The sequence below is a fragment of the Aptenodytes patagonicus genome, chromosome 6 (assembly GCF_965638725.1).
Source record: "Aptenodytes patagonicus chromosome 6, bAptPat1.pri.cur, whole genome shotgun sequence".
NCBI classification, from domain to species: domain Eukaryota; kingdom Metazoa; phylum Chordata; class Aves; order Sphenisciformes; family Spheniscidae; genus Aptenodytes; species Aptenodytes patagonicus.
The window spans coordinates 57702432-57718896 of record NC_134954.1 but is presented as its reverse complement, the minus strand read 5'-3'; the positions used below and the strand labels follow the sequence as shown (position 1 = coordinate 57718896).

Below are 16465 nucleotides of genomic sequence, written 5' to 3'. Positions count from 1 at the left end.
CGGTGACCTCCCCATTTGGGGATGGCCAGCTTGGAGCTCTGGTCCTGAGCAGGATTGGGAGTAGAGGAGAGGGGACTTTTGGGGACAGCCAGGCTGGGCGTGCAGGGCCAGGTGTGACCATGCTGCTCTGCCTGTGTCCCGAGCAGGCTGAGGAACCGGCAGCCAGTGAAGTATGGCCGCCGGCACCACGCAGAGGAGGCGGAGGGGGCGCGGGGGCTCTTCATGCTGCACATCCTGGCAGTGGAGCGCACCGACACCGGCTTCTACACCTGCAAGGCCGTCAACGAGTACGGCACCAAGCAGTGCGAGGCCAAGCTGGAAGTCAGAGGTAAAGCTCCCCGAGCGCGTCCCCCCCAGCCCTGAGCGGTCAGCTGGCTCCAGTGCCCTGCATGAGCTGTGTGGGGAAGGGCCCACTGCAGAACCCCCCTTGGTGGTGCTGCGGGAGAAGGGGACGAGCCAGCCTGCCCTTCCCTGCCACAGCGCAGGCGGGTGCAAGCCAGGAGCAGGAAAGTGGAGCTGTGTGACTGGGGCTGCCTGCAGAGGCTCGCCCTGCAGCAGAAGGCAGGCTGCCCTGCTGCCCCACTGCCCCGCTGCCCCGTCCAGATGTGCAGCCCCACGGCCCTGGGTCCCACTGCCCAGCTGTGCCAGGGCTCCTGCCGGCCTGACCCAGAGCCTGCTGCTCCCCGCAGCCCAGCTTCACCCCACATCCCCCCGTCCCCCCACGTACCCACTGCTGGGGCTGGGTGCTGCCCCTGGCTGCGCAGGGAGGGATTTTGCCCTTGGTGGCCCTGCAGGGGACATGCCCCCCCCTGCCATACCAACAGTTCCCTCCCTCCCTACCCCAGGCAGCCTGCAAGCTGCGTGCCAGGCACAGGGCAGTTTGGAGAGGTCCCCCCCTGCCCGTTTCCATCAATAGCCTGTATGCATGGGACTGGGCTGTCCAGCCCCCTTCCCTTGCCGTCCCTCCCCAGCCCTGCTGTGGTCCTCCTAGGACCCCAATATATGTGTGCAAATGCTGGGGGGGGGCTCGGGACTGATAGTCAGGCTCTGCCTGGCATCTCCCGAGGACAGGGAAGGAGCCTGTGGGGACGAGTGATGCTGCCTCCCTCCTCTTGCCCTTTGCTGTGTGTGCCCTGCTCCCCCCAGCCCTCCCTGCTGACAGCTGCCTGAGTCCCCTGGGCTGCGCCCATCCCACCCCGGCCTTGGCTGCACTGCTTGTACCCTGCTGGGACCCCGCTCCCAGCCTTCGGCAAAGCGCGGCGGCACGAGGGTGGGAGCGGGAGCCAGCCCCGTGCTCCACGGCCAGCAGGAGCTGGGCTGCGGGGGCGACGGCCTGAGCCCCAGCCCCTCTCAGGGGTCTCAGTGGGTGGCTCCACACCTTGGCGTGCGCTCGCACCCCTCGTGCCGGCGCAGGCGTGTGCGTGCGTGCGTGCTGGCCCTGTCGCTGCTGCACTAACCCTTCCGCTTGCTGACTGCGGTTTTTGTCTGTACGCAGGGGGAGTACGATAAGGGGGTGCATCTCTCAGAGCCGCGGCCGCGGGGCTCTTAGTTGGACACCTCTTAGGCAGTGGACCTCACCTTGTGTTATTACCTTCTGCTCCATCCACCACCTCGTCCTGGACGCACCGCGGGGACGTGCGGGCCCTCGACTGTGGGCAGGGGCTCGCCGGATGGCCGGGGGAGGCGTAACTGAGGCGGGGTGGGGGGAGCAGCAGGGGAGCACCAGGCACCCCTTCAGCCGGGCCAGGGCAGCCATATGATGCCATCTTGTCTCTTGCTCCGTCCGTTTGTCCCTGTCTGCGTGTTCTGCTGCTCCTCTCCTTGCTGCCCAGGGAAGGGGAGCAGGGAGCTGAGCCCACAGTCGCTGCTGTGCCAGCCGGGGCTGTAGGGAAGGGGCTGCAGCACAGTGGCAGCTCTGCAATGGTCACTGCGGAGTGTGGGGGACAGGAGACCCTGGGGACCCCTGCGGGGGAGCACCCTGTCCCAGACGCAAGGGGGAGGGAGAGCACTGGCCCCTTTGACTTCGCAGTGGCCACCCATGCACCAGCCTGGCCACTGCAAGATGTCCCTTGCAGCCCCAGGGCTTGGGGTCTACCCAGAGCACCCCCTGGCTTCAGGTCTCTTCTCCCCGGGGAGAGGGCTTGGCGGGGGAGGCGGGCTGCGAGGCCGTGACCCGTTTTTTTGTAGCTCTAATAAAATCTGTTTGGTAAAGCGCTGTGTGGTGTGTTCCTGGCACGGACACCTCCCCTCACCCCCGGCCCCCTCCCTGGCTCAGCTCTGCTTTCCACATCTCGCCCCCCCACCCCCCCATCCCCCCCTTTCCTGCTGCACTCCCTGCCCGCCGCACTGGGCCTCCTCCCCGCATGCCCCCTCTGTCCCGCACGTTCCCCCCCTCCATCCCCGCCACCTCTCATGGTTGCTTTTCAGTTGCTGAGACGCGTCTCTCTTTCTCTCTCTCTCTCCCCCCTTCCCGGGCAGCTCGCCCCGAGTGCCAGTCCCTGGCCATCGTGGTTCCCCTGCAGGACGTGGTGGTCGGGGCGGGGGAGCTGGCGCTCTTTGAGTGCCTGGTGGCTGGCCCGCCAGACATGGACGTGGACTGGCTGTCCCGGGGCCGGCTGCTCCAGCCCGCCCTGCTAAAATGCAAGATGCATTTTGATGGGCGCAAGTGCAAGCTGCTGCTCACCTCCGTGCACGAGGACGACAGCGGGATCTACACCTGCAAGCTCAGCACCGCCAAAGGTAAGCGGCGGTCACGCAGCTCCCCGGGGGGTTCTCACTCGGGGCTTGGCCCTAGGGGATGCTGGGGGTGGACAGCCCCCCCTGCCCCTGGGTTTGGGGCTCTGGTCCAATGTAGGACCTGTCTGTAGGATGTCTGGTCTGGAGGTAGCTGTGAGTGCTGGAGGTGGGGGCCAGGGGTCAGGGAGTGGTTGCTGCCCCAGGAGCCGGGGAGCTTTCGCCGGCTGGGAAACCTGGTGTGCACCAGTCCTCGGGCTCCAGCACCCTGAGCCCTGCAGCCCTGTCCCATCCCACTCAGCTCCTCGGCCAGCATGCATGCAGCTCCCAGAAACGTGGGGAGATGCATTTGCACTGTGGCTGCACCGGCTGGATGCAGCCCTGGAGCCCAGCTGTCCCCATCCCCTGCTCCAGAGCTTCCAGGCACCCGGCTCCGGTACTGACCTGTCTCTGCTGGCCTGGGAGGTAGCAGGGGCAACGGGCAGGGGGTCAGGGCCACCCACCCTCTCCCACCAAGCCATCACTGGTGGCAGCTGAGGAAGAGCAGCCTCTGTCTGGCCTCTGTCCCATGGCTCTCACACCCCCCTGTGCCTGTGCATGCTGCACACAGCCTCTGTCCCCCGCAGCGGGGCAGGGACAAGGGTGACTTTTCCATTCCCCAGCCTGCCTGGGCAGCACCTCGGCAGTAATCCAAGCTGCAGTGGGTGCAGGGGGCAGCGGCATTCCCAGCACTCTGTGGCTGGTGCCGGTGCATCCCTCCATGGAGGAGGCTGTATGCCTGCGGGGATTTGAGGGCAGCAGCAGTTTTGGGTACAGGAAGGTGAGGCTGTGCCTGAGTATGGTGTCAATCCCTGCCCAGGGTGGGCGACAACACCATCATTGCAAAGCGGTCCCTGCTGCAAACCCTCTCATCTGGAGCATCCAGCCTGTGCCTGTCCCCATGCTGCCCCTGAGTGCTGCACGTGCTGGAGCTTCTGCTTCAGCATCACTGCCCTGTCCCCAGAGGGCTAGGCCAGCTGTGACCCCCTGCCCTATGGGGAGGGCAGGGCATCCTCCCGTCCCACCTTGCTGCTGGCATCCGTACTGCTGTGAGGGAAGGAAAGAGGCACCCTGCTGCCGGCAGAGCCCCAGCCCTGGGCACGAGGACCTTGCACACACTTGTACCCCCCCTGCCCCATGCAGGGACAGAACCTGGCACCCAGCACACCTGGGCTCAACCCCCACCAGGTGTGGAGTATGCTCAGCTACAACCATGTTGGCTACTGGGGCTGCAGCCGGGGAGGGTTGCAGGATGCCTCCTGCCCTGCACAAATGCATGCCACGCGGGGCTCACCCCTACCTGCTCTCCTTGCAGACGAGCTGACCTGCAGTGCCCGGCTGATGGTGCAGCCCTCTGTGCAGCCACTCTTCACCCGCAAGCTGGAGGATGTGGACGTGGTTGAAGGGCGGACGGCACGTTTCGACTGCATGATCAGTGGGACTCCCCCCCCAGCGGTCACCTGGACCCATTTTGGTAACCCCCAAGCCCAGAGAGCTTGCCCAGGGCCCTGCGGGGAGACCTCTCCCCATCCCCTTGGGGGCTGCACCCAAGGGCTCGAGCCCAGCCGGGGCTGGGAGGGGTGCTGATGCTGATGCTGATGCTGGTGTGTGTCTCCATACAGGCCAGCCAGTGCAGGAGGGGGAGAACGTGCGGATTCAGCAGGACGGGGGGCTGCACTCGCTGGTCATCGTGCATGTGGGCAGCGAGGATGAGGGGCAGTATGCGGTGACTGCCAGGAATGCCCATGGCCACGTGGAGTGCTCTGCCGAGCTCTACGTGGAGGAGCCACGGCCATCTGCTGCCTCCCAGATGTAAGCGTTGGGGGTCTCTGGGATCTGCATCCCCCCTGCTTGCTCCCCCCTGGGATCTGGGGGACAATGGGCTTGTGCAAAGCCTGGGGTTGGGGCTGGGCTGGGGGCACCGTGCTCCTGCCGTGAGCGTGTGCGGGCTCTTGCAGCTCCAAGCTGGAGAAGATGCCGTCCATCCCGGAGGAGCCGGAGCAGGCGGAGACGGAGGCAGAGTGCTTCACCATGCCTGATTTCCTGAAGCCGCTGCACAACCTGGATGTGGTGGAATCGAAGGAGGCCGTGCTGGAGTGCCAGGTGGCCGGGCTGCCCTACCCCTCCATCACCTGGTTCCACAACGGCTCCCGCATCGACAGCACCGACGACCGCAAGATGATGCAGTGTAGGGCTCCCTGCCGCCCTCCCCGCCCCCCTGGGGTTCCTCCACCCGGGGCGGAGGAGGGGGGACACTCCGGGAGGAGGCATCACCCCCCAGACCTTCATGCCCTGTGAGGCAGGGAGGGGAGCTCTGCACCGCTTGGCTGGCGGGGTCTTACCTGTGTCCCCCTGTTCCCCCCCAGATAAGGATGTCCATCGCCTGGTGTTCACGTCTGTCAGCCACGCGCATGCTGGTGTCTATAAAAGCGTCATCGCCAACAAAGTGGGGAAGGCCACATGCTACGCACACCTCTATGTCACCGGTAAGCAGCAGTGGGCACCACCGGGGATGTGTAGCCACTCGCTGCCACTCTGTCAGGCTGTGCCCTGGGGCTGGTGGCCCTGTAGCGAGGTCCTGGAGTGATAGGATCACAGGACAGTTCAGGTTGGAGGGGGCCTCAGTAGGTCTCTAATCCAACCTAAAAGCGGGGTCAGCTGTGCAGACCTCACCTTGCGGGGTCAGAACCCATCTCTGGACCCCCAGGTCCCACATGGGACTTGCTGGCAGCACCAGCCCCACAGGGGCTGCCAGGCTGAGCCCCCGCCGGGGAACCAGTGAGGGTTGCTGGCCCCATCTGTCCCCTCCAGCCTGCATCTCCTGGGACGTAAGGCAGATGCCCTGAGGAGCTGTGGCAGTGGCTATGCTCACACCCCTGCCTGCCTCCCCACGCAGACGTGGTGCCGACCCCCCCTGACGGGCCCCCCACCATGGCCTCGGTGACCGGCAGAGCCATCACGCTGACCTGGAACAAGCCCAGGTGGCTGGACACTGCCATAGGTGAGAGGGCCAGGGATGGGCAGGGGCTGGGCAGGAGGTGGGCAGGGGGTGGGCAACGCCGTGATGGGGCGCACAGGCCAGCCTGATGCCAGGGGCTCTGCACCAACCCTCTCCCCCTGCAGACCCCAACTCGGTGACCTATGTGGTGCAAATGCAAGTGCTGGGCACGACGCAGTGGCTGGTGCTGGTGGCTGGCGTGCAGGATACCACCTACACGGTGCATGGGCTGACCAAGGGTGCCCAGTACCTCTTCCGTGTCATCACTGCCACCCCCAAGACCAACAGCAAGCCCTCCCCGCCTGTGGGGCCCGTGCAGCTCCTGGACCGGGGTAAGAGGGGCAGTGGGGAGGGGACAGGTGGCTGGGGTGGAGGGGTCTCTATCCCCAGTGGGGTGGTAAGCTGGCCAGGGCTGGGCGACATGGGGTCTGGAGGTGGTGGTGATGGTGCGTGTGGCAGGTCCCTACCTGGAAGAGGCCCCAGTCATCCTGGACAAGCCAGATGTGGTGTACGTGGTGGAGGGTCAGCCAGCCTCCATCACCATCACCATCAATCACGTGGAGGCCACCGTCACCTGGAAGAGGTAGGAGATGGCACTGTGCCCATTGCCTGCCCCATGCCCAGCATCACCCCACAGGGTGCACAAAGAAAGGCTCCTGCACCAGTTCTCCGTGCAGCCCACAGTGGGTGGGGGGACCCTCCCTGGGGCTGGGCTGGGTGTGCACCCAAGGGTGATGTCCAGGGCTGTGCAGAGCTGCAAGGGGGGGGGGCCTTTTTTTGGGGAGGGTGCTGTCTGTGGGGTGCTAAGGGTTGAGAGCCGTTCAGGAGGCAGAGCTAGCAATGGGGTGCAAGCTGTTTGCGGGGACTGTGGGGTGGGAGTCAGGGCCAGGGCTGTCTGTGGGTCAGGAGGTGGCCATGGGGCTGTGGGGTGGGAGCTATCGATGGGGCAGTGGGTCTGGGGTTGCCTGTGGGGCTGTGATGTGGCAGCTGGTGTGCCCACAGGGGCGGGCAGGTGCTTGGGGAGCAGGAGGGCACATGCGAGATGACAATGCCAGACGACGACCAGCACTGCCTGCGGCTGCTGCGCGTGGGCCGGGGGGCCGCAGGGCCGCTGGCCTGCGAGGTGAGCAACCACCACGGCACTGCCCGCTGCACCCTCCGTCTCTGCCTTGCAGGTAGGTGCCCCCACACCAGGGGGCCATGCCCCTCTGCCAGGGGGTGGCATCGCCCTACGGTGCTCCAAGCCTGTATGCCATGAGGGAGGCATTGCCCCACAGGGTGGCACTGCTCCACAGTGCCCCGTGCCCATGTGCCATGGGGGCACTGCCCCATAGCATGGCACTGCTCCTCAGTGATCCATACTCGTACGTCATGGGGATGTTGCTCTATAGGGTGGCAGTGCCCCATGGGGCTGAAAACCCATGAACCATGTGTTGATACTGCTGCCCGGTGTCCTATACCCATACCTGACTTGGGTAGAAGTGTCCCATGTGCCCTATGACCATGTGCATGGGTGGCACTGCCCCGTGGTGTCCCTCAGCCATGTGCCATGGGTGGCACTGCTGCAGGGTGTCCCATACCTGTGTATAATGGGGTGGCACTGCCCCATGGTGCCTTATGGCCAAGAGCCATGGGGGACAGCTCCACAATGCCCCACAGAGGTATCATGGGTGGCACTGCCCTACAGTACCCCACATCCATATGTAACAGGGAGATGCAACTCCACAGTGCCCCATGCCCATGTGCCATGCGTGGCACTGCCCCATGGTGTCTGACACCAATGGGTGACTGCCCCATGGTGCTGCAGGCACATGCCATTGGTGGCCTGCCCTGTAGTGTCCTGCTCCCGTGTGCATTGGTGTGGCACTGCCCCATGGCACTCCATGCCCCTATACCATGGCCTGGCACTTCCTCGCAGTGCCCCACAGCCGTACACCCCGCGCCAATGGCGGGGGGTTGGCACTGCCCCATGGTGCCCCATGCCCCATCTCTCGGCAGAGGCACCGCGCTTTGAATCCATCATGGAGGACATCGATGCCCAGGAAGGGGAGACGCCACGCTTCGCCGTGGTGGTGGAGGGGAAACCGCTGCCAGACATCATGTGGTACAAGGTGGGCTGGGACCCCCCCACCCCCTTCCTGACCCGCAGGCCCCCCAGACCCACACCGTCCACTGCCTCACCTGGGTCACCGCACTGGGGCTTTGGGGTTGTGTTCACCCCCGGTGATGCAGGATGAGCCCCATGCCCCATGCATGGGGAAGGGGTGGCAGGAACTGGTCGGGGACGGGACGGGACCACCCTGATGCCCCTGCCACCCCCAGGACGGGGAGCTGCTGGAGGAGAGCAGCCACCTGAGCTTTGTGTACGAGGACAATGAGTGCTCACTGGTGGTGCTGGGCACTGCCAAGCCCGACAGCGGCGTCTACACCTGCACGGCCAAGAACCTGGCGGGGGAGGTCTCCTGCAAGGCAGAGCTGGTGGTACGGGCAGGTATGGCCAGCCAGCCCCCCAGCCCCGGGGGGCAGAGCCTGGGTGCCCGGCTTGCCCTCCGCCAGCGCCTTTCTTTCCCCCAGCCCAGCCCGCTGCCGATGCCACCATGGAGGAGGAGGCGCTGCACAAGGCGCGACGCCTGACCGACTACTATGATGTGCATGAGGAGATCGGGAGGTATGGGGCCGCCGGCGCAGTGGGCAATGGGGCACCCCAGGCACTGCAAGGACAGGGGTGCTGGAGCCAGGCTGCACCCTGGGGCTCTGTCCCTCGTGACTGAGCTCCATGGTACACCAGATCCCGATGTGCTGGGGCTGCTCTCAGCCACAGTTGGATGCCCCGGTGCTGGCTCAGGGTGGGGAGCCGGGGCAGCCAGAGCAAAGCCAGGCCTGAGGTCTCTCCATGGATTGTCCTGGAGGGCTGCCGGGGCTGCGGGCAGCTCCCTGCGGAGCGGGTGCCTGCCCCAGCTGCTCGGGGAAGGGGAGGTCTCCTGCTCCCCCACCTTCTTATCGCCCCTTGCCCCCGTTGCTGCATTGCAGGGGGGCTTTCTCGTACCTGCGGAGGGTGACAGAGAAGAGCAGCCGGCTGGACTTTGCCGCCAAGTTTGTCCCCGGGAGGACCAAGGCTAAGCAGTCAGCGCGCCGGGAGCTGCACATCCTCTCACAGCTGGACCACGAGCGCATCGTCTTCTTCCACGACGCCTTCGAGAAGAAGAATGCCGTCATCATGGTCATGGAGCTGTATCCTCCGGGCGCTGCTCTGGGAGTGCACAGCATGGGGGATGAGGGGAGGCTTTTGCGGGGGACAGGTGGGCAGAGCAGATGTGGAGGAGTTGGGTGCCCAAGAGGGTGCGGGGCACGGCGGGGCATGGAGTTTCTATGCTCCTTGACTGGGGCCCAGCTGTGCCGAGGAAGAGCTGCTGGACAGGATGGCAAGGAAGCCCTCGGTGTGCGAGTCTGAGGTGGGTGAACCCTGGGGGGGCAAAGTGATGGGGGCGGGAGGGAGGGAGCCTGGGGACACCAGGGTCTGTCCCAGCCCAGGGACGTACAATGCTCATAGTATCAGGCTATGAAGGAGGCTACAGCCCGCACCCTCCTCTGCACAGGGCCAGCATGGGGCCGACCCATGCTCAGGGTGCCCACCCTCCCTCTGCTCTCTCACAGGTCCGGTCCTACATGCGGCAGGTCCTGGAAGGGATCTGCTACCTGCACCAGCACAGTGTCCTGCACCTGGACATCAAAGTGAGTGCGGGGTTCTCCCAATCCCTCCCACCCTGCACCTGCATGGACGAGCTCCTGCCGCACTGCGGGGGGCTCGGTTCTGCTGACGGGGGACATCCCTTCCCTGGGGGGAGTCCCTGCCTCCTGCCAAGCTCCCCTCTGCCCCGTGCTGTCCTGTAGCCAGAAAACCTCCTGATGGCGGATTCGAGCAGCGAGCAGGTCCGGATCTGTGACTTCGGCAATGCGCAGGAGCTGACACCCGAGGAGCCACAGTACTGCAAGTATGGCACCCCCGAGTTCGTAGGCCCCGAGATCGTCAACCAGAGCCCCATCTCCAGTGTCACTGACATCTGGTAAGGGCGGCCCTGGGGTGGACGGTGGGCTCCCCACTATGCCAGGAGGGACTGGGCGCCCCGCAGGGCTAGTGCTGTGCGGTAACCGTGCTCTCCTCTCCGCAGGCCCGTGGGGGTCATCGCCTACCTCTGGTAAGTGCCCCGCTGGACCCCCACAGGAGGGACCCCCTTCCTGCCCCCTTGCTGGTTGCAGTGCTGGGGCTGCAGCCATGCACATCGCTCCTTGCAGACTCAGCCTCCTCCCTGGCTGCTCCTGCCTCTGCCCTCTCCATGGCACTGGGGCTGGGGTCCGGGGTCCCATCCTCGGTCCCCTGTACTTGCCATGCTGTTCCCCATGTCCCCCCGGCCCGATGACAGTGTCCTCTCCTCGGCAGCCTGACGGGGATCTCCCCCTTCGTGGGGGAGAATGACAAGACAACACTGATGAACATCCGCAACTACAACGTAGCCTTTGAGGAGAGGATGTTCCAGGGGCTCACCCGGGAAGCCAAGGGCTTCGTCATCAAAGTGCTGGTCAATGACAGGCTGTGAGTGCTGCGGGGTCCCTGGCCCCCACCCCTACGGCGTGAGCCTTGTGCTTGAGGGAGGGTGGGGACCCCCATGCATCGGGGTGCCCGAGGGCAGGCTGGCTGCACAGCCCTGCCGGGGTGCAGCACGGGCAGCCAGACCCTCCTGCCCTTCCCCGGGCTGGCCAAAGCCCCCCAGCCTGGGTGGTTCTCACCCAGCGGTGTTGGTTCACAGGAGACCCAATGCGGAGCAGACCCTGGAGCATCCCTGGTTCAAGGTGAGCCTGGACAGGGACGCAGCGCCCGATAGCAGCGGGGTTCCCCCGAGCCTGCTGTAGGCTCCGTGGGACACCGCTGTCCCCTCGCCCCGCAGACGCTGGCCAAGGGGAAGGTCATCAGCACTGACCACCTAAAGCTCTTCCTCTCCCGTCGGAAATGGCAGGTGAAGGCAGGAGCTGGGGCAGGAGGGGGCAGGCAGAGCTGTGTGCTGGGCAGGATGGGGTGATGTGTGCTGGGAAGGACAGGGTGACGTGCGCTGGGCAGGATGGGGTGATGTGCACTGGGCAGGATGATGCCATGCCGCATGCCTGGGTCTGATCCAGCCCTCTCCACTGGCTGCAGCGCTCGCAGATCAGCTACAAGTGCAACATGGTGCTGCGGCCGATCCCGGAGCTGCTGGAGGACACATCCAACCACCTCTCCATCGCCGTGCCACGGCACCTCAAGGAGTCGCCGGCACTGTCATCCTCCTCGGACTCAGATGACCTGGAGGAGCTGCCCTTCATCCCCATGCCACACCAGGTGGAGTTCTCTGGCTCCCGCATGTCGCTCAATGAGATCCCCACGGACGATGAGGCCATTGGGCCATCTGAAGGGCCGCGGCTGGAGGGCGTTGCGCCGGGGGACGTCTCTGCCATGGAGTGGCAGAGCCAGGGTGTGGAGAAGCCCGGGGTGGCCCTGGGAAAGCGGCCAAGGGGCGCCGGGCCGCGGCGGCCGTGCATGGAGGTGGAGGCACCTGGCTCCTCTGATGAAGAAGCCCCCGAAGCCCAGAAGCGGCCAGAGTACCCCCGCAAAGCCATGAGGAAGGGCTCCAGCCTGGAGTCCCCGGGGAGCGCCCGGCGAGGAGAGCTGAAGAGGGGCGGCTCGGCTGACAGCGCCCTGCTGCTCCACCAGTCCCCGGGGACCGAGGAGGGGGCCGAGGTGGGCCGGGACCCTCGCTGGGCCCTGGCCAAAGCGGCCTCCATGGAGCTGCCACGGCGGAAGGGGGTCTGGGGGGAGGACGATCACGCTCAGCGCCTGGAGCTGATGCGCCAGCGGCTGCTGCGGGGCGGCCCCGGGGATGGCAAGGTCAGTGGCCTGCGGGGTCCCCTCCTGGAGACCCTGGGGGTCGGCCCCGACAAGAAGGTCCCGCGGCCGACCCGGTTGGATCCGCCGGCGGTGCCACGGCTGGTGCGGGCGGCCTCCAGCGAGGCCACCTCGCCACGCCTCCTCCCCACCGAGCACCAGCTGCAGAAGAGCAGCTCCTTCAGCCACGGGGACACTGAGCCTGTTGTCCGGCACCGCCGCTCTGGCGCACCCCTGGAGATCCCAGTGGCCCGCCTGGAGGCCCAGCGGCTCAAGGAGTCCCCATCGCTCTCGGCCCTCTCTGATGCCCGGCCCCCAGCACCACTGGATGCCACCGGCCCGCTGACACCCCCCGTGGTGGAGACCGCCGTCCCCCATGCTCCCACCACGAAGGCTGCCCTGGGGAGGAGGCGCGTCCCCGAGGAGCGTGGCTGGCCTGGGGCCAGCACGGCTGCCACCACCACGGGGAAGAAGCCCACGGCCAGGGGGCAGGAGGAAAAGACGCCCACCAAGGCCGCTGGAGCCAGCGGGGAGGGGGCTGCCAGAACGGGAGCACCCGCCCCACCGCAGACCCCGGTTCCTGGCACCCAAGCCCCCAAAATGTCTTCCTATGCCAAGGTCATGCAAGCCATGGGAGCTGTGCAAAGCGGGGAGCCAGCCACTGAGGAAGCCCCCCAGCCCACGCCAGCCATCCTCGCCGAGCCCCCTGCTCCAGCACCAGCACTGGCATTGAAGAGGGAGGCGAAGCCCACCGGCTCCTCCAGCTCCCTGCTCATCCAGGACATCGACTCGGAGGAGGTCTTCGAGGCCAAGTTCAAGCGGGGCCGGGAGTCGTCGCTCAGCCGGGGGCTGAAGCTCCTCACCCGCTCCCGCTCTGAGGACCGGCACCTGGCCGGCCCCCCGGCCCCCGACGAGGACATCTACCGTCCCACGCCGGCTGGCGTGCCCCTGGAGCTGCGCAGGGACCGGCCCACTGGGCTGGCAGCCAAGTCCAAGTCGGTGCAGGACCTGCACGAGGTGGAGAAGGACAGAGGCTTCCTCCGGAGGATGTCCATGCTCCTCAAGCGGACCCCGCCTGCCGAGAGGAAGAAGAGCAGGGGGGAGGACGGAGGTGGCGAGACCCCATCCGGTGGGCGCCGCTTCTCCTGGAGCCTGGCCCTGGGTGGCTCCAAGGAGCGGAGGGACTCAGAGAGCCTCAAGTCGGAGCCGGGGGGCGGCGGGGAGAGCGAGTCGCCGGCGGTGGCCGTGCGGAGGAAGATCAGTGCCACGGTGGAGCGGGTCTCTGCGCGGCTGCGCAGCCTGTCGGATGAGCGGCCGGAGGGCGAGGGGCCGGGGGAGCTCCGCCGCACCAGCTCTGAGGGGGAGAGCCTGCGGCCAGGGCCCCCCCCGGTGCCCGCAACCTCCTCTGAGTCCCTGCGCTCCGAGGGCAGCACCCGCTCCTCCACCTCTGCCAAAGGTGAGCGGTGAGGGGGGGTCCCACTGGCACCCCATGGCCCAGCTGCCCGGGGCGCGGCAGGCACTGCCGCCCCGGCTTGGCCCCGCTCTCAGCCACCCCGCGTGCCCACAGGTGGGGACGAGAGCCAGAAGCGGTCCCGCTGGGAGCGCTGGGGGCTCTCACGGGGCAAGAAGGAGAAGGTGGCCTCGCAGCCCAGCATCCCCTCCAGCCTGCTGCGGGAGGAGGGACCCACCGCCGGCCGGCCACATGCACCCAGTGAGTCGGGTAGGTGCAGCCCTGGGACGGGATGGCGGGAGTCCATCGCTGCCCCAGCCTGACCCCACCTCTGCTTTCCAGATTTCCCCCCCATTTTCCACATCAAGCTGAAGGACCAGGTGCTGCTGGAGGGCGAGGCGCTGACCCTCTGCTGCCTGCCCGCCGGCAGCCCAACCCCCAGGATCATCTGGATGAAAGGTGGGGGGCTGCCTGCACTGCCTCGGCAGGTGGGTGCCGGGGGGGGCACTGTAGCATCCCTCTCATCTGCTCCCCCCCCCGCAGACAAGAGGTCCCTGCAGCCAGACAATGCGCTGAACGTCATCTCCTGCAAGGACGGCCGGCAGATGCTCACCATCGCCAAGGTGTCCAGGAAGGATGCGGGGCTGTACGAGTGTGCAGCCGCCAACGCCTTGGGCACGGCCATCAGCTCCTGCACACTGGCTGTGGCACGTAAGGATGCAAGGGGAGGACCTCAGGGGACAGAGGAGCTGCCCTGCGAGGAAAGAGCACGTGCCAGGCACGCACCCCGGGGCTGGGGACCGGTTGGAGCAGGTCACTTGAGCTCTGCTCTCCGCATCTGCAAGAGACTGGAAGTTTTGAGGGGAGACAGGCTGGTTTTGCCCAGGCAACTCCAGCATCTCCGAGCTCACGTGTTGTGCTGTCCTCGCCCCACAGCAGCTCTGCTCTGCCCCTGGCCAGGCACCCAGCCCACCCTGTCTGTCTCCTCGCAGGGCTCCCCGGGCGGCCGGGCACCCCGGAGATCCCCCAGAAGTACAAGAACACGGTACTGGTGCTGTGGAAGCCTGCGGAGAGCAAAGCCCCCTGCACCTACACACTGGAGCGCAGGCTGGATGGTATGTGGGGCTGCCTCCCATCCCCCGGCAGCCGCAGCCAGAAAGATGGGCTCACATGGGGACACCAAGCCAGGACAAAAGTGCCCAATGTCGTTGCTGTCCCCTGGGGCTCAGCGGGGTCCCAGGTCAGGGGTGGGGGACAGGGGGCTGCCCCCTGCCCCTGGTCTACCCTTGCCTCACCTTGCCCCCACGCCAGCAGGGGAGGACGAGTGGAAGATCATCAGCACCGGCATCGCTGACTGCTACTTCAACGTGACAGAGCTGCCCCCCGGGAGTGCTGCCAAGTTTCGGGTGGCCTGTGTCAACAAGGCCGGGCAGGGGCCCTACAGCACCCCCTCGGGGAAGGTGCACCTCGAGGCAGCAGGTGAGCAAGCCCTGTTCTGCGGGGCGTGGGGCAGCCATGGGGCCAGCTGTGGGGCTGACGCCTCTGGGATGCTCTGGGGGTCCTTGAGTCCTAGGGGATCTTTCCCCCAGGGCTTTGGGGAACAGGGTGCCGCTTGCACCCTGCTCCTTGATTACCCATGCCTGGCTCATACCTCCCTTTGCTCCCCGCAGATGCCCGAGCTGCCCCAGCTAAGAACATCGCTGTCCCTGTCTCCGTCCCTGTCCCCGAGAAGGTGGCTTCCAGCCGGTCGACCCAGACGCCCGTGGGGCAGCTGGAGCCGTCGGCCATGGGGGCCACCCCCACCACACCGCCCCACAAGCACAAGGGAGCAGTGCAGAAGGCAGACAGGGCGGCGCAGGCAGACGTCCCCCCCAGGGTCCTCCAGCCCCCCGCGCCCCGTGAGGAGGGGCCACAGCCAGACGCCGAGCTCCCACCCGACATCACCATATGCGTGCCTCCGGAGCTGATGTTCACTCCCCCTCGGACTGTTGCCTCACCCCACACAGACACCCCCACCCGGGGCTCCCCTGTGCCCCCCACGGACACATCCCCCCCACCTCGGGCTCCATCCCCTTCCAAGTTCTCCCCCATTTCCCCAGTGTCGACCACCGCCAGCTCAGCCCCCACGCTCTCTCCCACCCCCAACGCAGCACCCACGCGGAAGATGCCCCCCTACATGGTCACCTCCTTCGTTTCCATGCCCCCGTCATCCTCCCCGCAGGAGCCCCCCGCCACTGCCCCATCCTCCAAGGAGCCCCCAGCTGAGAGCGGGACCCCAGGGGCAAAGGATGGCACAGCACTGCGGCAGGGCATCCCCCAAAAGCCATACACCTTCTTGGATGAGAAGGCGAGGTGAGGAGCGGTGGGATGGGATGCTCTGCTGGGGGGGTGGGTGTGTGTCCCCAGCACCCCACGCTGGGAATGCTGAGCGCCGCCCTGTGCCGCAGGGGTCGTTTCGGGGTGATCCGTTTGTGCAAGGAGAACGCCACGGGGAAGCACTTCATGGCCAAGATCGTGCCCTACGAGGCAGAGAGGAAGCAGAGCGTGCTGCAGGAGTACGAGATCCTCAAGGCGCTGCACCATGAGCGCATCATGGCCCTGCACGAGGCGTACATCACCCCCCGCTACCTGGTGCTCATCTGCGAGAACTGCGCTGGCAAGGAGATCCTCTACAGCATCGTGGACAGGTATGGGTGGGCGCGGGGCTGCCGGCAACGGCCGCTGGCATGGGGCTGCCCACTGATGCCATTTGCCCCCAGGTTTCGCTACTCAGAGGATGACGTGGTGAGCTACGTGCTGCAGCTCTTGCAGGGCCTCGAGTACCTGCACAGCCGCCGCATCGTGCACCTCGACATCAAGCCGGACAACGTCGTCATCTCAGGCATGAACGCCCTCAAGATCATCGATTTTGGCAGCGCCCAGACCTACAACCCCCTCGTGCTGCGGCAGCTGGGGCGGCGTGTTGGCACCCTGGAGTACATGTGTGAGTGGGGCACCGGGGATGCGGTGGCATGAGGACGGGGCACGCTTGTGCCCGAGGTGTGCATGTGTGCCCGTGCACTGTGGGGGGCTTGGGCCTGGGGGGGTAGTTGAGATATCCTCAGGGAAGCTGGGGGATCTTTGGGATGCTGGGAGTGTCTACTGAGGGTTTCTGTAGGATTGCTGGCTCAGTGGGACAGTTTGGGTGCTGTGGGTTCTCCGTCCTCTGTACCGCTGGGGGCAGTTGGGGTATCCTTGGAGGTGCTGGGCTCTGTCAGGGTATTGGGGTGTCAGGGAGGGGTGCTGGAGGGTGCAATGGTGGGGTGCTGTGGCTGCTGTGGGTGCTGGGGAT

The 16465-nt window shown here is 66.4% G+C and overlaps 1 protein-coding gene across 4 annotated transcripts in view; it reads left to right on the top strand.

Annotated features, from left to right (window-relative positions):
* Positions 1–16465, top strand: part of SPEG (striated muscle enriched protein kinase) — a 40000-nt gene that overhangs the window by 21389 nt on the left and 2146 nt on the right. For 3 of the 4 annotated variants that reach the window (XM_076342806.1, XM_076342803.1, XM_076342807.1), the window contains 30 exons: positions 147–328; positions 2479–2739; positions 4088–4246; positions 4395–4584; positions 4731–4960; positions 5139–5258; positions 5669–5773; positions 5896–6102; positions 6230–6353; positions 6773–6945; positions 7769–7881; positions 8093–8261; positions 8345–8438; positions 8801–9001; positions 9162–9222; positions 9425–9502; positions 9662–9834; positions 9940–9966; positions 10209–10361; positions 10576–10618; positions 10714–10782; positions 10962–13140; positions 13252–13404; positions 13477–13593; positions 13678–13845; positions 14127–14249; positions 14446–14613; positions 14805–15486; positions 15582–15821; positions 15894–16117. In XM_076342806.1, coding sequence (XP_076198921.1) covers positions 147–328; positions 2479–2739; positions 4088–4246; positions 4395–4584; positions 4731–4960; positions 5139–5258; positions 5669–5773; positions 5896–6102; positions 6230–6353; positions 6773–6945; positions 7769–7881; positions 8093–8261; positions 8345–8438; positions 8801–9001; positions 9162–9222; positions 9425–9502; positions 9662–9834; positions 9940–9966; positions 10209–10361; positions 10576–10618; positions 10714–10782; positions 10962–13140; positions 13252–13404; positions 13477–13593; positions 13678–13845; positions 14127–14249; positions 14446–14613; positions 14805–15486; positions 15582–15821; positions 15894–16117 — 6986 coding nt within the window. The remainder of the gene's footprint in view (positions 1–146; positions 329–2478; positions 2740–4087; positions 4247–4394; positions 4585–4730; positions 4961–5138; positions 5259–5668; positions 5774–5895; positions 6103–6229; positions 6354–6772; positions 6946–7768; positions 7882–8092; positions 8262–8344; positions 8439–8800; positions 9002–9161; positions 9223–9424; positions 9503–9661; positions 9835–9939; positions 9967–10208; positions 10362–10575; positions 10619–10713; positions 10783–10961; positions 13141–13251; positions 13405–13476; positions 13594–13677; positions 13846–14126; positions 14250–14445; positions 14614–14804; positions 15487–15581; positions 15822–15893; positions 16118–16465) is intronic. The other variant, XM_076342804.1, reaches the window with a different exon arrangement.